General features: G+C 41.9%; 4 protein-coding genes across 4 annotated transcripts; 1 reads left to right on the top strand and 3 right to left on the bottom strand.

Moving 5' to 3' along the window:
• Positions 1-2,976: 2,976 nt before the first annotated feature.
• On the bottom strand, positions 2,977-6,203 carry GlyRS (glycine--tRNA ligase). The gene is made up of 2 exons (XM_011303685.1): positions 5,927-6,203; positions 2,977-5,463 (listed from the first exon to the last, which is right to left on the bottom strand). The coding sequence occupies exons 1-2, from the start codon at positions 6,158-6,160 to the stop codon at positions 3,478-3,480; spliced, it is 2,220 nt and encodes a 739-aa protein (XP_011301987.1). The 5' UTR covers positions 6,161-6,203; the 3' UTR covers positions 2,977-3,477.
• Positions 6,204-6,663: 460 nt separating this feature from the next.
• LOC105265886 (uncharacterized) lies at positions 6,664-18,137 on the bottom strand. The gene is made up of 4 exons (XM_011303671.1): positions 17,865-18,137; positions 15,361-17,235; positions 9,645-14,784; positions 6,664-9,428 (listed from the first exon to the last, which is right to left on the bottom strand). The coding sequence occupies exons 2-4, from the start codon at positions 17,107-17,109 to the stop codon at positions 9,169-9,171; spliced, it is 7,149 nt and encodes a 2,382-aa protein (XP_011301973.1). The 5' UTR covers positions 17,110-17,235; positions 17,865-18,137; the 3' UTR covers positions 6,664-9,168.
• An 818-nt stretch (positions 18,138-18,955) lies between these two features.
• On the bottom strand, positions 18,956-20,221 carry LOC105265880 (transcription elongation factor 1 homolog). The gene is made up of 2 exons (XM_011303658.1): positions 20,007-20,221; positions 18,956-19,717 (listed from the first exon to the last, which is right to left on the bottom strand). The coding sequence occupies exons 1-2, from the start codon at positions 20,120-20,122 to the stop codon at positions 19,585-19,587; spliced, it is 249 nt and encodes an 82-aa protein (XP_011301960.1). The 5' UTR covers positions 20,123-20,221; the 3' UTR covers positions 18,956-19,584.
• Positions 20,222-20,302: 81 nt separating this feature from the next.
• Positions 20,303-21,566, top strand: sel (canopy family protein seele; the record flags this gene model as incomplete). Its single annotated transcript, XM_011303645.1, is given in 3 exon segments — positions 20,303-21,021; positions 21,266-21,381; positions 21,533-21,566. Coding segments are annotated over 3 exon segments (241 nt in total), but the record flags the coding sequence as incomplete, so codon positions are not given.

Below are 21,566 nucleotides of genomic sequence, written 5' to 3'. Positions count from 1 at the left end.
TCCAATAGCCAAGGCGTAATTTCTCTTCAACCGCTCAAGGTCATTCACAGAATCAATTTAAAAAATCAGGAAGCGCCTTCATGTCCGAAATAAATTTACGGTTAATTCCATTTTTGAATTAATAAGAATATTTAGCAAAATTAAAATTATTCTATGTAAAATGTTTTGTGGCCCTGAAAAGGACCGATGGTTATTGCCGAGTGATGTGAGAGCTATTAGTTTCAAACACATGACCTTCAATGATTATTCCCGGTTGACGTATCTTCACTAGTCCGTTGTGAATAACCAATAGCATTCTTGTCTTGTTACTATCACGAACGGTGTTGCACCGGTCGACTAGCAACTTACGAACTTCAGCAATTATCCGCCTTCTCCAAACCAAATGCTCCCTCTTAGTGTAGCCGCATAAACTGGAGCTGCAGAATATTTTTTATGTAGAAAACGACGACTTCGGCCCACGAGGAATAGCGGTACTGCTTTGCGTGATCGGGTCTTCACATTGCTCTGTAATTTTTCATTCTTCGCCAAGCTTAGGAATTGTAGAAGTTCGGTTCAATGTTCTTCAAAGACAGAGGGTTTTTGTCGAGTCATCCAAGAGCTGCTCCTCTCGACTCTCACTCGAAGACGGATGAAGTTAAAATGAAGTTAAGAAGCAACGCGCAGGTCCCTATATAGAGTCTGCGCGCAGGACCGCCGAGCCAATTGTAGCACGGGTAGCTCTGATTGGAGCGGTGCTACAACCGCCGGAGGGGTTAAAACAACGGCGTTTCGCCGGCAGAGATCACTTCGCTCCTGATCTTCGTCCGGTCCAGAGCTCCAGCCAGCAGCGGTGATATCGGAATTCAGCGGCCAAGCAGTGGAAAGACGATCCAGAGGGAAAGCAGAGGATAAAGCAGAGTTGCGCTGTCTACATTGAAGGACTCCCAACGCGAGTGGTGCAGTGACGCTGTGCTGTCTACATCGAAGGAGTTTTAAGCGAGGGATCTAGTGGCGCTGCGTTTGTCTACATCCAAGAAGTCCTGAAGCGAGTGGTGCAGCGGCAGTGCTGTCTACGTACGAGTAGTTCTGAAGCGAGTGGTCCAACAACGCTGTGTCATCTTTTGATTTTATAATCGGTTCTTTTCAGAGCCTTGGGATTCTTAATCCGATCGATTCTTTTTAGAGTCCTGGATTTTTATAATTCAGTCGATTCTTTCTCGAGTCTCGGATTTTTCGCTACCCAATCGGCTCTTTTCAGAGCCCTGGAATTCTCATAATCCGATCGATTCTTTTTAGAGTCCTGGGTTTTTATAATTCAGTTGATTCTTTTAATGAGTCTCGGATTTTTCGCTACCCAATTGGCTCTTTTCAGAGCCCTGGAATTCTCATAATCCGATCGATTCTTTTTAGCGTCCTGGATTTTTATAATTCAGTTGATTCTTTTAATGAGTCTCGGATTTTTCGCTATCCAATCGGCTCTTTTCAGAGCCCAAGAATTCTCATAATCCGATCGATTCTTCTTAGAGTCCTGGATTTTTATAATTCAGTTGATTCTTTTTATGAGTCTCGGATTTTTCGCTATCCAATCGGCTCTTTTCAGAGCCCTGGAATTCTCGATTCGCTATTTATTTTCAGGACCCCGGATCCACGCAGCAGATTACTCAACTGACTCTTGGAGAACCTGGATCGACACAGCGGATTGCACCATCAGATTGTCAGATCCTTGGATCTTTGGAGTAGATTACTCAATCGGATTTGCAGAACCTTGGATCTACGCAGTGGACTACACCGACTCTTTGCAGAGCACTGGATTAAACAACCAGCCCTTTTCAGAGCTCTAGATAACTCAATTCGCGATCGGCCCTTTTCAGGGCCCCACATTTTTGATAACGTTGGTTAATATCGCTTCGCTATCTATTCCATTCAATATAAATTACTATTTTACTAATTATTCCGTAATATGTGATGGCTCATTTTTCAAAAATGTCCAAGAGCTCGTGTTAAAAATCCGCACTTAAAACCAATAGGCTCTTTTCAAGGCCATTAACTCTACCGGCGTAAAAAGCTGATGACAATTTGCGTTTGAGAAGTATAAAAATCTATAAACTCTCATTAGTCGAAGGGATGAGGTTTTGATTGGCTAATGGTCTTGTGGAGGGGGGAAGAGTGAGGAATGATTATAAATAAAGGAGTTTCGGAAGACTTCCTCAGTTGCGATTCAGATCTGCCAGCGGATGGATCTAGTGCAGAAGAAAAGGATCACCTCTCGTGAAAAGCTGGGGGATGCCGATGATAAACTCAGGATAATCATTTGATGAAGATTTTGCGATTCTAAACCTACCTTCCCCGGTCTTTTTTTCCTGGATTCTTCAACGATTTTTCTATAACTTCATAATCGCGATAAGTGAGAATTGTTGGACCTGAAAGAAGTTAAAATTTATAGTTTGCGTCTTTCGAGTCAAGAGGAAATGTGAGTTTATTTGTGGTTTACCAAATTCAATCCGTCAAACTTAATATTTCAAAAGTAAAATAATATTCTGAAACACAATAAGTAAATGATTATAAAAATAATTAATGAAATGATATAATTTTTCCTATTTTAATTAAAAAAAAAAGAAATAGGAAATAATATATAAACATCAAAGAAATAATAAAATACATAATACAAATAGAAGCAATAATAATAAAATAAATGAATATAATAAAATTTACAATGAAATTCGGAAATACGTTGTAAAAAAATACAAGATGTATTAAATTAATGTGAATATAGTGATGTGAATATAGTGCTGTGAAAGTGTTGTGAAAGTGCTGTGAAGTGATTATTAGGCGATATTACCCGCTATATCGATGATTGTACCTGGAGGATTATTTTTCCAGTAAATGGTGAGTCATACTATCAACAAATATAAATATACAAACTGATACTGCGATCAACAATCATCCCTTCCATATTCCAATATTCCGCGAATTCATTGATAGATTTTCTATAATTTAGGACTCCGGAATATTGACCATGAAAACTGGTAAACTATTAATAAGGAATAATGTTTATTATATAGTGTGTATATTTAAGTGAAAAAAACTGAAAAATCAACACGCGATACTCATCAAATTTTCCGCGACATTTCGCTGAACTAGGAATCAATTTCATAATAAATTTCTGCACCGCGTAGTTTGACCACAGTCTGATTTATTCAATCACGATTCATAACAATCGACATTAGGAGGCTCACTCGTAACTAAATACAAAAGCTTAATGCTAGTAAAATCATCACTTGAATAAATACAAATGTAGACATACAAAAAATGCAGCAGCGAAATTGCATAATTTAATTTCATAATCGTACAGAATATTCATACGTTCGGCTTGAATTTATTTCCGTCAGAACATCGAATTCTTCCTTCAAAATTTCTTTAAAAATTTTTCCCACGACTTTTTTCTCTCTCAAACACTTTCCAGTGTCTGCCTGAATTTCCAAAAAATAGACCAATTCCCTACGCCTCATTACTCTCTTGCTGCTGAAATTTCGGGAATTTCGCCTCGACCTCTGCCCACGTGAGCTTCCCATTAGCAAGATCCCTGACAACCCCTGGTAATTCTTCAATCGCCACCCTCACCTGTCCCATAGAATCCCTCTCCCTCAGGGTAACAGAATGGGGTTTTTTCAAAGTATCAAAGTCCACAGTGATTCCAAAAGGAATAGCAATCTCATCAGTCCTAGCATACCTCCTCCCAATGCTCCCAGAAGAGTCATCGACCTTGTGAGACACATCAACCCTAGTTAAACCTTTCGATAGGTCCTTAACAAACGGCACAAACTCGGGATTTCCACTGAGAGGTAGAACAGAACACTTGAGTGGTGCAACCACAGGAGGTAAACTCAGATAATTCCTCATCTCGTCGCCCTCTCGTATTCTGAAATTATGCTCGAGCACAGCATACATGACCCTCCCAATGCCAAAAGAAGGTTCAACAACCGAGGGAATTATCTCCTCAACATGCAAAGTCTTCTGGTACCTCTTGATTACCACCATTTCCTTCTTAATCTCTACCTCGGCGCCATCAGCTAACCTCAGGGCATAAGTCCCACCAGTTTCCTCTAACTCCTTCTCCATTCGATCAACCTCATCCGCGGGAAGTGCCTCGAGAGCCTCCAGGACAGCCTTAGCTTCCTTCCTGAAAGTTTTCCCAATGATTCCCCTGTTGGGTGCAGCTTCCACGACATCCATCACTTTTGGGACTGGCAGCTTCTTCTCGGCGGCCAGTCTCACCCCAGTGGCTTTGGTGTGCTGAGTTAAATCATAAGCAGACCTATCAGCACACCCAACACACTCAATCCACCCATAGGATGTCAGGCATTCAGCGTCCCAACAGTCGCAAGCATAATGCGCCATTTCGTTGCTCATGTGCTGCCTGAATCTCAGTCTCTGAGGATCGACTCCGATGTTCGTCAGGAACGTCTGGATTCTTGCCATGAAGTATCCGAGTGTCTCGTTGGCCACTAGACCAGTTGATACAGCCTCTCCAATTGTCTTCAACTCAGCGCTCTTTCCGTCCATCTGATTGCAAGCTGAATACAGCATGAGTTTCGTATTCCTGACCCCATCGAATTTTGGGTGTGACTTGTCGGAGGGATCGCAGAAGTGCTCGATCTCAGCCATCGTGAACTCCCTGACTCTTATCAGACCTGATCGGGGGGAGATCTCGTTTCTGAACGCGTTACCAATCTGCGCGGCTGCGAAGGGCAACTTGTCCTGGTTGAATTCCAGGAGGCGTTTGAAGTTTACGAAGATCCCCTGGGCTGTCTCTGGCCGGAGAAAACCTTTGATCAGACCTGTTGGACCAATCTGCGTTCCAAACATAAGATTGAACTCCATGGGCTCTGACAAGTCGTTTCCAGTGCTCGGGGACTTCATGTTGAAGCGTTTGAGAACATCTGACATTTCGGATTTGGACATGCCGTCGAGTTTTATGACGATTTCTTTGCAGTCTTCTTTGGTCTTGGCATCTGTCTTCTTGTCAGCTGCTATTTTCTCAAGGTGGCCTTTGATCAGGTGATCCAGGCGGAAGCACTCGCCACTTTTTAGGTCCTTTACCATCAGGTCGGCGAATCGGTCGACGTGCCCTGAGGCTTTTAGGACTGGCTCTGGGGTCAGGATTGAACAGTCCACTTCTAACATCTGTTCCTCCAGGACGAAAAAACTTCTCCAGGCGTTTAAGAGGTTTGTCTTGAAGGCACATCCCATTGGACCGAAATCGTATTGTCCTGTTATCCCACCGTAAATCGCGAACGACTGATCGAAGAAGAAACGACGTTTTAGTAAATCCTCCATTCGGGTTCTGTCGAAGGTCTGCGAGGAGGAAATGAACGACAGCTCCTTGTCTTCCAGGAGTTTCTTCCGGAGCTTTAGCTCAGCCACTGCTTTTTTTACGTCTAGTTCAGGGGCGCCGGTGGACTTCAGCTCCCGGACCAGATCTCCCTGGGGAAGCAAAGCAGATTTTTAATTCTGAGGGTCGGCGATAGCGATAGAATCGTCGCAGGATGATAACAAAATGACTGTGTCAATTGACGGCAGGTTCTTGTCATTTTAGATAGTCATTCTGTCATCCGAGAAAAACTCCCCTATTACTAATATATTATTACATCATCTCTGAAATTAATCCCGGGAACGAAAAAAATTTGTTATTCTGTCAACACACAAAAGACTTGACTGCCTGTCAAAAATCGGAATAGAATATAATAAGCGACAATAATCGAGCGATAATTAATAAATAATTGAGTGACAACGGAAATATGTATGGAAAAATACATATGGAAAAAAGGTGGAAAAATCATAGATCTTGGGGTAGCGGAAATTGAAATAGTTGTTTGTGGTTAGGTTAATTGGAGAATTGCAAAATAGGGTTATTAAATCGTGGAGATAGATCCATATGGTAAATTACCTGTTCCTTCACACTTGCCCGGAGGGGTGCAAGCGCCTCTTCGATTTTAGGGTCCGACATGTCGAGGGGGAAGTTTAATTTGACAGTTCTGTGGTGTTTTTTGGAACCCCAGTTATCTGGTAAACTCTTGGCCAACAACAATCGAATCGATTGGAACTCGCGCTTCGTTGTTACGAAGGGGTTTATCGACTCCTGCAACAATCTTCTCGGAATTCTCAGAGCCAACAAACGCATTCGCGTGAAAGTTTCGATCGCTTTGATTACTCGGCCACGCGGTCACGAATGCGAGTGCAATATGTATAACTAATCGCCGACATACGATGATTGGTGGAGGAAAAGAGCTATTACAGTACGCGGGAAAATTTAAAAGCTTTTAATAATCATTTGGCAGCACTTGAAAATCAGGTTTTGTTCTCTAGGAACGTTTTTTTTATTTTTTTCGGGGAGAGATTTCGAGGAAAATACAAATTAGGATAAAATGAAAATTAACAGTTTATGAATCTGTAAATCCAGTTTATCAAAAGTTTAAAAAGTAGACGGAGGCGAAGACTCGGGCGGAAAAATTTCAAATGAAAAACTGTAAAATTCTTGAGTTATTTTATTTTATATAAATTTCAAGAAATCGGTATAGGAAAAAAGCATATTGAGGAATTTCGGGGAAATGAAATTGTCGGGACAGGTGGGAATATTTGAATTATTCCGGAGGATTGAATGGGTGAAAAAAATAACACATTCCATATTTCAAAATTGTTGTAATCGAGTAGTTACCGTCAATTACAGCCCTATTCATGACATTCATAATTTCATAATTACTTTTACTTCATAAGCATTTACATGCAGTCGGCAATATCGATCGACTCGGTCGTCAATACCCCCTAGGTTCCATGAAACTTAAAAACAAATATATATATCCATATATGACCTCTGATTCAATATTGGTTCTCTCAACAACATTAGGATGAAAAACGATACCGTCGATGATAAACAATCACTATATTACATAAGATCGAAAATTCCTCTTTCCAAATCGTAATTTCAATTTTCGTTAGATGAAAAATCATACAAACGAAGGAGAAAAAACATGATACATCGCTCGGCTAGAGTTGAATAAATAAAACGTATGAAAATGTAAATAATGGCTATTTACAGTTATGTAAATGGCAAAGAAGCTATAACAAAGACAAAATAAAATTTTATCTATACATATATAGTTTTCCTCGTTTCTCATTGATTTTAATTCGAAATATCTGGAATTTATTTCATGTCACCGAGAAAAATGGCGATCCAATACTAGTTTTGTTCTGTACACTTAAAAACTAAAAAACGCCTTTGAAACTCAATTTCTCAATTTTCACAATTTCATCCCAATCTTTATCAGTTATCTCACCTCAATTACCTCTAGATCAATGAAAATTTCCTAAACCTGTACTGCATATTAGCTCCACTTATTTCAGCTCAATGCGCAATTATAATTGGTCTATTAATATTTATATACTTCAGCAGTTTCAGTGGCTAAACTCGATAACTCGATTTCGAAAATTTCCCCATCGGTTTTTAAGAAATATCTCGAAATCGGCGAGAGATAGAAAAAAAACCCACAGGAGCTTTTCCATAAAGAAAATGAAAAGACGCAAAAAAGTTCCCACAAATATTTCGCTGTCTCCTTCGGCTTTCAAGATATCCCCGGAAAAACTGACCTCCGGACAAAATCGGTTTATCTCATTGTGCCCCTTTACCACCAAATCCTCAGGGAGTGCAGAGATATTAAATGCAGGCAGATCTGCATTCCACCCAATTCCGAATTCCTTCAATAATTCCACAGAAATAACGCAGAGTAAATTAAAAAAAACTACAAAAAAAAATTAACGAAGAGTAAATCTGAAGTAAGATGAGTATTTCAGTAAAAATTACTTTAAAAAATTCGCATTTCAATTGATCAACATTCCAATTGGTCAAATTAATAATCGATCGGCTCTTTATTCTACGAAATATCACAGTACAATGTGAAGAACCTGCGAACCTACCGAAGCACTCCCCATTATCATAATTATTTTTTCTTTTTTATCTAATGAATTTAATTGGTTTTTTTCGTTTTTATAAATTTAGCTGTCCCCTCAATTGATCAATTTCTTGGACAGAATGCTAATACAGATCTACATCTACAGTAAGATCATATGAGTAATCGGGTAATTCTTCAAATCAAAAATCCCCTCGGTTACCCAATTTGACATTATCGTTCGTATTCTCTCTCTTACTCATGAATGAAGAAATGATAAGAATTGTGATCCTTAACATTCTACGCCTATTCATATACAACCTCTATCGATACAATTGATTTAATCGAGTGTACTGGCTGCTAATGTGAATACTGTACGTATTTAATGCATGTAAAAATTCATAAGGTTAGTTAGCTTTTCCTCATCGTTTGGCGCACATTTTAGAGACTTTGATACAAAAATGAATGGAGAAAAAAATCGTATACGTCAATTCAGTTATTTACATAAAGCAAATGGACATCGATGGATTATTGTAAATTATTCGGTATAAAAAAGATGTCATGTTGTGCTGAGAGTTGGCGCAATTTTTTTTTCATCTTCAATTCAAGTGATTCATATCGAATTGCAGTTATGAGAGAAGTACTCAATAAATCGTGTATTTTTACATTCGATTAAACGAAGGAGTAAAATCATATTCTATTGGGGAGAGATATCAATTATTCGTCCCCACTGTTGTTACTTCAGTAGATTCAAATGTTACTATTTTATTATTTAACAATCTCTCAAATTGTTTAAACGTCTCTCCCCATAAATATCGAAGGAACTTCACTATCGATCCCCTTGCCTTCATTGCACTAAAAATTCTTTCAAATAAAGATATTCCACGTAGTAATAAGTTATTTGTGACTAACCATTTTACAACGATGTGTCTTAAAGCTTCAGTCTACGTTGTCTCTCGAAAATCTCCAGTAATGAGATATGAAATCATCTTTCACTCGTTAATTACATCCCTCTCGCGTCCCATCCGCACCAAAATTTTCAATAAAAAACAAACGCTGAGTAAAAAAATCTCATCTCTTAGAAAAAAAGTGAGTTCTCTCACTGAAAAAATCGTCGCAATCGATATTATCGAAGTGAAAAAAATTAAGTAAAAATTGTTCGTCAATGATTTCATACCTCGTCAAGTTTCTTTTCATTGAGAATAATTGGAAATGAAGTAACAGCACGCGTGGAGAGTTAATTAACTTACTGAGTAGGCGGCTGTGATTCATTGGGAATATTTGGATTCGGATAGGCTGGGAAATACGAGTAATTTGGATAAGGGGGTGGTGGTGGATGAGGAAAGGGTGCGTAATAGCTCGATGGGGTGTTAGTCGGTGGTGGTGCATAACCCCGATGCATGTAAGGGTCAGCCACTGGTGGAGGTGGTGGATGCAGAGCTGAATACATTCTTGCGTAGTCTGCGTTGTAAGAGGGTGTGCCATAGGCCCCGTATCCTGGAGTTCCTGAAAATTAATTTCCATTCGTTATTTCCTTCAATACAATAATCTTTGAATAATTCCATTAAGAGTCTTTTTCACATCACCATATAAATCAATGAAAGAGATGAAAATGAGAGAATATATATTCTTGTTTTTTTGTTTCTCCAATTTTTTTTAATCCAATGATAATTATTAATTTTCGACATAATTAAATTATTGACAAAAGGTGAATAAACTCACCAGGTGGATATGCCCCAGTAGAGCCTGCAGGATAATGCTGCCCATAACCCTCGTAAGGTGTGGGTGGATATCCTCCAGGATATCGTCCCCCAGGATGAGTAAAAGCCGTGGGTACATTACCAGCCACGGCAGTCCCCTCACTTTTCACCCCGTTCCCCTCAACCTGAGGTACCTGGGACTGCTGTTCCCCCGGAGGTGGTTGGGTCCCCTGAGGCCCCTGTGTGAACCTTTCCTCGCCCTTAGTCCCATCCTTGGTAACGGTTCCAGGGTAGAATCCCCCATAGATTCCAGGTCCAGTAATTCCCCTCGCCCTGGGATCAGGATATTCATAATACCTTGGATATTCAGCATAAGGATATTCCTGTGGCATCCTCCCATGGGGATCCTCTTCAACCTGTCTTTGATCCTCAATCTGTCCCTGTGGATGTGCTTCGATTATAGGCATTTTTCCAGTTGTCATCTCCTGCCTCTGAACATTCTGAACACTCTGGATATTTTGAACCCCCTGTTGATTATTCTGTTGCACCTGGGGATTAACAACACTTTGTTGAACCTGAGGATTGACAACTTGCTGCACCTGGGGATTGACAACCTGTTGAACCTGAGGATTGACAACTTGCTGGACCTGGTGTTGAGGTGGCCTGACACTCTCCTCGATAATAATTTCATCGTCACTCTTCCCTTGGTATCCATAACCACTTCTCATCTCGTTTTCATCCAAACTCTTCTCCTCGGAGTGCTGTGTCTGGACACTCTGGACAGAGACCTTTGGCTCGAAACTCCTCATCTCCTCGTGTTTCTCCTCAGAGTTGACATCATGAGGAATCCTCTGGGTAGATGGGCTGTACTCAGGATTGTTCCCAGCTTCGGCGACGATGTCCTCGAGTCTGACCTCCTCCACCCTCTGATCAGTTCTCGGTTGAGAGTCCGACGAGTTTGAGTTCTCACCAGCGGAGTGATCCATATCGTGTTTTTTGGGGACTCTCTGGAGTGACACCTGATTATTTAGAGCCATTTGATTGAGATTTCTGAGGACTGGAGTGGGAATTACAGGTCTCGGTCTCTTGGGATCCTTCTCAGGGAACTGCCGATATCCTGATCCACTGCTGGGTCTTGATAGAGGTCTTGGTGTGGCTGGGCCACTGGTAGATGTGGTTTTTGGAATTATGGATATGGCTGAGTTATTCCTGAGGGGAAAACTCACCTCTGGCTTCTGATTCTGGGGCTGGGGCAGACTGTTGGGGTGATTCTGGGCTCTCGGCGAGGTTACTGTTGCTGATGAAATCTTTTTGGGCTCTTCCTCTCGCTTCTGTTGGTTTAACTTCAGGGCTGTGCGTATTGCTATAATTTTCCCTGACTCCAGCTGCATGTAAATACCTTTCGGGCTCTTCAGGACCATCACACGTTGGCCAGCTTTCAGGACGATGCTGCTCTTGTCCGGGGAATTTGTGGGAATTACAACGTCTAGGGGGAGTGTCATCTCCTGGGCACTCATGCCCTGGCGTTGCCAGACCTCAGCTGGAATCCATCTGGAGCCAACGACACCTCTGGCACCCAGACCTTCCGCTCCTCGTTGCTGCATTGGTCGAACTGAGGCGACAGGTTTTGGTGCCACTGTGTCACCACCACGAATTGCTCGAATCTGTAGACCCCCAGCTCTCGTTGCTGTATTTCCTGGAATATAATTGTAACTCGGCCTGGAACAATTGGCTGCCATCTTCTCGAGCTCATAACCCCTTCGGGCTAGACGTTTTTCAGCCTGAGACAGTTTCTTGTCTTTTCTGTCCACCAGAAGACTCTCGTGGTGGAATGGTTGCTTCGTTAAGAGGGACGAGTGCTTCTCCAGAACTGTATGCATTATTTCATCCGTATAGCTGTCTTTGTTCGAGGAGAAGTCCTGGACTTGACTGTCCTCCTCAAACTCCCAAGACAAGGTAGTGGCTTCCTTCAAGGATAAATGTGCATCAGGATTGCACTGATCAACAACTCTGTCAGCCATTCCCTGTTTACTGATCTGCCTGTCGTAAATTTTCCTCTCCAAACAATTATCCGTGACCAATCTGTACACATAGCATGGCTTCTTCTGGCCATACCTATAAACCCTGCAGACAGCCTGAGTATCATGACAGGGATTCCAACTGGCATCGAAGACAATGGCCCTGTTGGCCCCCACTAGATTAATCCCCAGAGATCCAGCCCTCGTAGAAACCAGGAACAGATGAATCTTGGGATTAACATTGAACTCATTAATGAGCTTCTCCCTCTCGAGGGCACTGGTACTGCCATCGAGTCGGTAATAATTAACATTCTTGATCCACTTCTCGGTAGTTCCATCGGGATTCTTGAAGTCATTTCTAGCTAGGAAATCCTCAATCAGATTCAACGTAAATAGAGACTGTGAAAACGCCAGGACACGATCTCCCAGGCGAATGGATTCAGTGAGAATGCAGAAAAAGAGAGTCATCTTGGCAGATGCATCGATCAACCCCTCAACATAATTCTTCATCAAGTCTATGGCCCAGTCGTAAGGAATTCCAGGGTCTTCCTTGGCATTTGGAGAATTCTTCAAGTCCTTTTCCTCGTCCTTCAGCAAAACCTCGTCATCGGACTTAATGTCCTCCAGAGTCTTCTCCTTTTCAATTAGAATCTCATCTTTATCCTTGTCCTCTTCCTTGGAGATATCCGAGGGATTTCTACTCCCAAAATTCATGGATTGAACTCTGGGGTTGACACTCTCTGGAGGGGTTTGGGTGTAACTCGATGGAGGCAGTGGTTGTGTCTGAATTCCCACGTTGGTTTCCTTCTTCGGGGCGAATGTGGGAACTCCAGGTCTCATCAGGTTTGATCCAGGGACTGATTTGTCCTCTGTCTTTATGACTTCAGGGTTTGACTGGTAGTCGTAGTTCTGGTAGTTCTGGGGGAAATAGTTCGCTGGGTATCTATTGTCCCACTGGTTTTGGGATACCTGTTGGTAGTTCCCCTGCCAGTTGAAACGATCCTCGGGCCCCTTGAACTGATTTTGCTGTTGGGGGGTTCCATCAGGAGGGAATGTCTGGAGTTGGGTCTGGGGATTCTGGTAATTCCCCGGGGGATTTGGGGTTTCCGGGGGATTTTGGGGGTGAGTGAAGCCCTGGGGGGCTGGATACCTCTGAACCTGGGGGGTTTGAGGGGCTGGAGCTGTCGGATAACTCTGACCAGGGAAAGACTGAGAGTTCTGGTATCTCAATTGACTCTGATTTGAGTTCTGAGTTGAATTCTGGCTCTGATTGTTGATGTAATTATGTTGTTGAGGGGGGAACACCTGGCCCTGGGGATTCTGCTGATAATTGGGCCCCTGCCCTTGGCCTCCAGGTGGATAATTAGTTCCCTGGGGCTGTCCTCCCGGGGGATATCCTCCAGGAAGCATTGCAGTCTGGCTCTGAGGAGGTGCTGGAGCATTTTGAGTGGTAATGTACCCTGGAGCCCCTGGAGTTTGATTAATTGAAGGCGGATTCTGTCCCGGTGGGTACGAAGTCAATTGATTATCATTCCTGAATATCTGAGTTCCCCCTGGTGCTTGATAATTCTGATTCTGATTCTGGTTTTGGTTCTGATAATTGTAATCCACTGGAGGATTCTGGCTCTGATTCTGGTTCTGACTCTGGGGTTGGGGCTGGCTCTGACTTTGATTCTGATTCTGCGTCTGATTCTGATTCTGGTTCTGATAATTCTGAGGAAGATTCTGAGAAATCTGTCCTCCAGGAGCATTAGCAGGATAATTCCTCTGCTCCTGAAACTGATATCCCCTATTGAACATTCCTCCCATCTCATAATTCGTATTATTCCCCTGATCTCGAAACTCCGGAGTCTGAGAATTCGAGAATTTCTGATTCCCCTGGCCCTCGCCAGCCACAAAGTTCGGTCCATGTGACTGCCCCTGAGTATATCCCTGTTGATAATTACCCCCCTGGTACCCCTGAAACTGCTGATTTTGTTGATACCTCTGATTCTGATTATTATAGAACTCATTATACTCAGTTCCCTCCCCCCTGAAGTAAGTTCCCTGCTCATTATTCCTGAACTCCTGGTAATTCTGTCCAAATCCTTGGGAATTTCCCTGGTTCTGATTAATAATATTTCCAGGCACCTGCTGCTGGAATCCTGCAAAATTTCCTTTACCATCTCCACTCTCCTCAGTATTATCATTAACACTGCCTGAAGAATTGGGTTGAACACTTGCTGCAGGTTTGTTCTTCACCACCGCCACCTTCTTCCCCTTTTTCTCTCCCTTGCCCCTGGTCTTTGTCCTCTTGTTTCCAGGTGCTGTCTTCTCGATCGTCTCCTCGAGATCGAGATCGTCCTCTTCGTTCGCCTGTCTCTTCCTCAGGAAGTGATAAAGAATATCCGGATGATTCCAGATTTTGCAGCAAACGGCAAAAGCCTTCAGGGGATTTGGTACAGCCCTGGTCTTCACTACTTGATTCATGAATGTGTCGTAGAGCTTCCTTTGGTGGGGAGTCATCCGCACGAGCAAAATGTATTCCTCTTTTCGAGGAAGGGAGATCTGGAGGACCGAGTGCGATCGCCTCTGGACAAAACCCTCCAGCAGGGCATGAAGAACGTGCGCTCGATATCTCATTAGTCGAATGTCCTGGGGTGTTGAGTCGATACACTGGCCATTCTGAATGGGCCTCTCGAACATATTGCAGAACTCGGCTTTGGTTCCGAGGTAATTGGGTCGAACAAAGTCCACCATGCACCAATACTCGAGAAGATTATTCTGGAGGGGATATCCTGTGAGAACAATACGCCTCTTTGTTCTCATCTGTTTCAATGCTAGACTGATGCTCGCATGAGAATTCTTGATCCTGTGGCCCTCGTCGCAGATGACTAAATCGGGCCCAGGATTCACCAGGGCCCCATGCATCTCGTCGAGGAGAGGTTTGTTCTTGTCCTCCTCTTCTAGATCGACAGTATCCTTAAACTGCTGTCCTCTCCTTCGTTTCCCCTTGTTGGATTTCTTCAGGGACAGCTGCCTGTAGAGTTCATATCCAATCAGTAGGACTCCTCCAACTTTCTGCCACTCTTTTATGACCCTGGCCCTAGCTGCCATCGTCTTGTGGGAATCATTTAAAATGTGCAGATGAAAATGACGAGGTCTCTGTTCAAGTCCCAGAGGGGCGTCGACGTTGAAGGGGGTGGTGACCTTCTCAGTGTCCTTTTTCTCCTCTGTGGCATCGTCTTTGGACGTCGATGTGCCCTCTTCCTTGGTGGAGGGCTCCTCAGGTTCTTTTTTTATGGGAATCTCTGGGTTCTGAGGCTGGGGCGGCTCCTGGGGGAGGGGATAGCCCTGGTATTGAGGATTCTGGAAGGACTGGGGGTACTGATTCTGCATCGGGTACATTCCTGTGTAACCTGGAGTGCAGTCTATCTCTTGTTTCATTGGATATCCCATTTGATAATTCTGATTCATCTGATAATTTTGATTCTGATTCTGATTCTGATTCGGGTTTTGGTTCAGATTCTGATTTTGTGGCTCTCCAGGCTTTCCCTCAGAAAAATAATTCCCCGCCGTCTCATACCCCTGAAACTGTCCCATCACATTCCCCTGCGAACTCTCCGGATGAGATCTTGAGTCAGTACTCGGTCTCGAGGATAAACTGGACACATCTGTCTGATTAGAATTCTCCTCCTTGACCTCGCACTTATCACTCTTCTTAGCAATCTCAGGTTTCACAGAATTGGGATCCTCATAAGGTAGCCACATATTAAACTCAGCCAACCAGTTCTGGAGAGTATTAATAGGCATGATGCAGAGAACAGTTTTGGCAGTAGTACATCTGAAAAATATATCGCAGAAGCTGGCGACCTGGAGAGTTTTCCCCAGTCCCATGCTGTGAGCGAGAATGCATCCAAAGCCGGAGGAGATCTTGTACCTCTCGATGCTCTCCACAATATTATCAAACAGGAACCTAATCCCCCCGATCTGATGTGGCTTGATGATCCTCGCCACCTGGGGCGCCAGAAAAACATCGGGCTCGTTGTCAGGGTGTCCGACATTAATGAGCACCCGTGCATGTTCATCAGGAATATTATAACGATCATTAGTGTGCATCCCAGAGTTGGAGGGATCGTCCTCAGTATCAGTCTCCTCCCCTCCACTGGGATCACTGAGAACGATGCAGTCATCATCTGAGGACTCTGATGAGCTTGAAATTGTCACCACGTCCTTTCCCTTTTGTGGCTTTGGAGTTGGAATTTTTCTGTGGTCCTGGTTGATGTCTTCGAGCTCTCCCTCAGACATATCAGAGTCTGAGTAATAGGGCACGTGATCCAAGGGCTCCCTTTTGGGTACTACTGGAGAAATACTGACAGATGGTGTCATCATTCTGATCCTCTGCTGGAGTACAGTCTGCACTGGTGTTTTACTCATCACTCTGGACATGACAGATTGATTCTGGGGCTGTGGGGGTGAGTGATAGCCCCCTCGACCCTTCCAACGCATTCCAGAAGGTGGCCTTCGTGGAGCTGAGCCTGAGAGGGATGCAGAGGACTGCTGATTCGGTGGAGAGTGCATATTCATGAGGAGAGTTGGAGATTTAATCTGCGAGGGGCCTGAAGACGACTGAGAAATAGTCGTCACTTCGTTCTGCTTTCCTTGGAGTAGACTTATAACTCTGGGCTGGGATCTCGCTGTCTGCCTGTGATTAGCAATCTGTCTCTGCACCTCGCGAATTATTCTCTGCTGCTCCTGCACCCTCCTTAAACGTTCCATCTCCTGGCGTTGAGCTGACAATGTCGCCTCGTCCAACTGTGTCTCGTCCATCACCTCACGAATATTCCTGCGCATATTGGAGAGCTTTTTCTCGGATTTAAGCTCAGGGTCGTCCTCGTCTTTCTTCTGTTTTTTCTTGGATTGGTCTGCATCGTCAGAGGAGCCACGACGCTTCGAGGGTACATCCTCGGAGTCTGAGTGGGGATGAGAGGATGTCCCCAGGCTCTCGGTGTCGTCGTCCTTGGACAGAGGCTTACCCAAGAGGTCAGCCTCTGACACCTCTTGACCCTCAATTGGCGCGCCCTCCAGGGGTAAAGTGTCCAGTATATTAACGGCTTCGACGTCGTCGTCAGGGCACGATGACTCTGACTGCTGTCTCTCCAGGTCCATTCTCACTCCTATCTCTGTGTCGATGGTCTCGTCAAGGTCCATGTCGTCACCGGAACCCTCGGAATTCATGTCCTCGTTTGATCGTCGCAGGTCCTCTCGGTGAAGAGATAGGGCTTTTCTCTCCAGTTCTCCGTCACTCGTCTCACCACCTGTCTCCTCCGAATCCTCGTCGTTCATGCCCTGGACACTCTGATTACTACTTGATGTCATTGTCACATCATCTGTACCTGAGGTACTCGACCGAGGATTATTCCTTGGTGCCACTCTCTCTATCGTAACGTCTCCGATTCGTGTCAAAAAACTGTCCAAACTGTTTGACATTGTGCAACATTCAAACTATCTTTCACTGGTTACTCGGGGTTTATGGGATCTTGGGACAGTTTTTCGGTGATCACATTGTGAATATCTCCTGGGGATATTCAAGGTTTTGTCAGGTATTTTGGGTGGCTGAAAATAAATTGAATTTTTAGTCTTTCTTTCTGGAGTGGGTGATGGAAAAATGGAAATGGAATACAATTATCCACATCTTCACCCTATGAAATTAAATCTGAAAATCATAATCCACTAACAATCCCCAAAAAAGAAGAATTTTATAAAATTCAGTTTTCAAACGTAGAAATTGCCGGATAAAAAATAATCCATTCCATTCTATTCCTCGATCCTCTCTGCATAACAGAAGAAGCAGAAAAATGTCAACCCCAAATAACAGAATGTAATCGTCAACGTAAGAGACAATATCCAGGGGAAATTCCTGATGACCGCTTTCAAGAACCACAGGAATAACCCCTAAACCCTGAGAACTCCACCCCCTCCCTGGCTCCAGAAAACCCCAACAACCACAACAACAATTTAGAAATCGCAAAACAAAAAAACAGAAAAAAACCACCCAGAATCGCTGGATGAGTTTCCCCACAACCCCTTCAACAATTAAAACCCTCTCCCTAAAACTAGCTGTCAAATAATAAAGAGCCACAGACAAACCTCAAAATCACCTCTCCATGCTAACCCCTCAAAGAAAATATCAACTCCAATGGATTATGGAACCCTCAATCACCCAAGTAATTACTCCTCAGTACCTTTTAATTTGTTCCTGTAGCAACTCGTCGAAAAATAATTCCTCAACGACACACACACATTCTGACGGACGCCATAGCGTCTCTATTCCCACCGACGTACGTTCCAATGTCCGATAAAATGTTATTTAAATAAATCCTCGATGTTGTGGTGTTCACAATCTCCAGGTGATTCGGTTCATTATCGTTGTTCGGGGGTCAGTGAACGGTTCGTGAATATTATTCCCTTCAAGTGGCGATTCCCATGACACAGGGCAAGTACATCACACGCGTCCTCACAACTACACTGACAACTGCATAATTTTTTTCAATGCATTGTCGGATACTTTTATTGTTGAGTGTACATCCATCCGCCATCTTGTTGGTCATGGGTGAGGACCCGCACTTCCTACTTCCGTTCGCATAATTTTTATGAATTTTTACTTTTTTTTTAGTTAACGCACCCCAGGGACCAGAGAAATGGGAATTTTTTAAATTTTCTTTACCAGTTTTGGGGGTTCTGTTAGAGGAATTTTCCTGTTACCCTTCGATTTCGGGGGATCGATAATTCCGGGGGGATAATTAATGGATGGGGTTCCAATATTTTAAAGTATGAGTTGTGAGTAACGAGATTTTTTAATAATAACTGTAGAGTTTCCTTTTTTTTTTGGTTTGAAGAGATTTTTTTTGGTGGGAGGAGTTTGGTGGATTTTTTTGGAGAAGGTTTTGTTTGAGTTTTGAGTAGAAAAATATCTTTTGCGGCTTTTTGGTAAAGACGATATTTTATGACAATTTTTGATAATACTTTATTATTTTATCGTTAAAGTCTTTCATGTGTTTCTAATCACCTCAGGTCTTATGAATCTAATAAAATAATCTTTCAATAACGCATAACATAAAATAATTTCTTCTGTTAAAGAAAACATTAATAGAAAAAAGAAATTAGTATTGAAATGGTGGCACGTAATGAACTCGTAATTTTTTGGAGTTTTGGATCGAAGATATTTCGATTGTTGTTCTTCCGGTCGAAAAATGGCGGAGCCATTTTTTGTATGGGTTTTATGAGCTACGAAAAAACTTCCTTTAACCCTTTTTCTATGATTATTCCTCTTTGACGTACCCGGAGAATTCCGGAGAATATTACATTCCCCGAATATTCAGTTACGTTCCACCAGTTCTCTACACCACTAAATCCCCAAGATTTCCTCCGTTAATCTATATTCAACTTAATGAAATCTAATCTAATTTTTGGCATCATTCCCAGTATTTCAAATCAATGAAAATAAACTAATTTTTAAACAAAAACAAAATTCCCATTCGAGGGGAAAACTAACAAAGTCTTACGTAAAGCAAAATTGTTCCCTCCCGAACAATCAGATCTCCCTATTTTACGTTTTACAATCTAACGTATGAGGTTTAACTATCGAAAAAAAAATCAAATCGATATTGATGTATAAAAATGTAAGAGACAGAACATTACGAGTCGATTTTTTTAAATTAACTCAATTATCTCGATGACAAGTTGTTCTACGATAAAAAATCATATGAAATTTTTTGTATAGAATTGAATTCCCCAAAAAAAATATTTTCGACATTTCCCGCTGAAATTGCTCATTCACAAAATAAATGAACTTGTATCGAATTGCGCTTGAAAGGCTCTTTAGCAAAATCGTCTGAGTATACCCGAAAATCAAGAATTTTTATCTGAACTTTTTACTGAAAATCATTCTCAGGGAGTTATCAGTTAATTCGCAGTCTCGCAGGCATCAATCCAATCATTATAGACATCGATAGGTTCTGATAGGAGAGTAATAGTTGTTTGAAAATCCTCGAGGCAAACTCTGCAAGTTATTCTCGCAGTAGTTTTTCCTTTATCCCTGTAAAAATAATATTTTTTTCAATAAAAAATTATTGCAAATAATCGCTGTTCCAAACTCGCGAATTCTTGTGGATTTCAAATTTTTCCAAAATCAGTAAATGATTACGAACGATTGAATTATAATTCATCGAAGAGCAATTCATAATATATAATTTTGCAAATTTCCAACAGCTGACGGAGATCATTGACAAATGGTTCTCGTCAATTCTTAAGGGATTATTGATAATTGTTTAATGGATTAATTCTGATTTAATGGAGGACTCTTTGTTATTTTATTTGGAACTTACATCTTAACCTCGCAAGACTTTTCGTGATTGCAAAATGGACAATTAAATTGCGTGTCCAGGGGTTCAATGGCCTTCCTCTTTGCCGGTGGCTTTCTCTTGCTCTTCCTGCGACCCATGACACCTCTTGACAACTATTATTTTCTCAAATAAAAATATTTTTTTATTGATTAACAACAAATCGACCTCTGTTGATGCAAAACAGACGAATGTTGTTGTTTTTTAGTTTTATTTTCCCCTTTGTTGCTTTGAATTACAGTTTAGAAAGGCAACGACAGGTGGAGCCGCTCTCCACTTCAATTTTTTAACCAAGAGATATTTGATAACAAATATCTACTGTAAATTGACAATAATTTTGACGATTCATGACTTCAAAAAGTCCAGTGATTATCATTTTTTTTATGTCCCTTTAACTGTGAATATTTCCATAACCATAGGTTCTACAAGAAAATGTGATAGGACCTTTGTTGTAGCCAAAGAGGATTGATCGTTTCCTCCGGTATAAAAAAGGTCATGTGGTCCTTCCTCCTATACCCCGTCGTTTTCGAAATAATCATGATGTGAATTTGGCATGATATTTTTTGTAGTCATTGAAACTGCCTTTTTTATTTGGTCGCGGGTGTTCCTGGGTTTTTAATCATTTTTAATTACCCATTCAACTGATATCAGTGAGGAATGACATGGAGTTGTTTGAATGGAGCAGACATAGGGGGAAATGGAGAAAACGTACAAATCGAGGATTAGTTTGCGTAGAGGGCCACGAGTTGATTATTTACACGTGGGCAACTTTAGTTGGTCCCAGAGTTTTTTCAGTGCATAACGTGGCGGGCTCAGGTGCATGCACCTCTTCATTTTTCAAACCTTTATTTTTTATAACGAATTAGTCAATTTTTACCTCTTCCTAAGACAAGACTCGCCTTTTCGACAATGAAATTCATTTTTCTGCTTGGAGTGTTTATTTTACCGGCACTTGTCAGTGCCTACAAGGAAATTGACATGAACTTACTCCAGTGTTTGAGTAAGTAAACAATTATTATCCATTTTTTGTTATTTTCTGTTCTGGTGGGCGATTACCTGAAATCTCACTACTCGCTATCTTGCAAATATCTTGAGACCGAGCGGGTTCATGAGAAAATGTCAGAGGAATTTTTTCTAGAGAATTAGATTTTCCCCTTATCTGATTTATTCACTTTTTTCGATAAAGCTGATAGTGCTAGAGATATTTGCTGGGTAGTAGTAAGTTACGTTTTTCTCATTTTCAGTTTGTAGAACAACGATCGAAGAAATGGATAATGTCATGGCGAAAATCGATCCTTCCAGGAGTATAGATGTCGGTAATTATCGGCTGGATGCCCAGGGCAATATTCTCAAGAAATCGGTAATTCAATCATAATTGTAATAATTTCAAAATTCAATTCTTTTACTCCTCTAATCTTAGAACATTCAAAATATTAATTTCGATAGAAAAATCTTATTTTTTTCATCAGAAATTGGAGAAATTGTTGATTAACAATAAATTTTTCTACTAGGTGCCCATGAGGAAGTCTGAAGTGCACATTTCAG

This window comes from Fopius arisanus, unplaced genomic scaffold (genome assembly GCF_000806365.1).
Source record: "Fopius arisanus strain USDA-PBARC FA_bdor unplaced genomic scaffold, ASM80636v1 scaffold00002, whole genome shotgun sequence".
Classification (NCBI taxonomy): domain Eukaryota; kingdom Metazoa; phylum Arthropoda; class Insecta; order Hymenoptera; family Braconidae; genus Fopius; species Fopius arisanus.
This window is presented reverse-complemented; position numbering and strand designations above follow the sequence as displayed.

Bases quoted from the DNA above. Each gene is read 5' to 3' on its own strand.
- GlyRS (XM_011303685.1), bottom strand. From the start codon at position 6,160: ATGCGTTTGTTGGCTCTGAGAATTCCGAGAAGATTGTTGCAGGAGTCG. The intron at 5,464-5,926 runs GTAATTTACCAT...TTGCTTCCCCAG, and splicing joins GGGCAAGTGTGAAGGAACAG to GGAGATCTGGTCCGGGAGCT.
- LOC105265880 (XM_011303658.1), bottom strand. From the start codon at position 20,122: ATGGGTCGCAGGAAGAGCAAGAGAAAGCCACCGGCAAAGAGGAAGGCC. The intron at 19,718-20,006 runs GTAAGTTCCAAA...TTATTTTTACAG, and splicing joins AAGTCTTGCGAGGTTAAGAT to GGATAAAGGAAAAACTACTG.
- LOC105265886 (XM_011303671.1), bottom strand. From the start codon at position 17,109: ATGTCAAACAGTTTGGACAGTTTTTTGACACGAATCGGAGACGTTACG. The intron at 14,785-15,360 runs GTGAAACCTGAG...GGACTTGAACAG, and splicing joins CTTATGAGGATCCCAATTCT to AGACCTCGTCATTTTCATCT. The intron at 9,429-9,644 runs GTGAGTTTATTC...ATTAATTTTCAG, and splicing joins TACTGGGGCATATCCACCTG to GAACTCCAGGATACGGGGCC.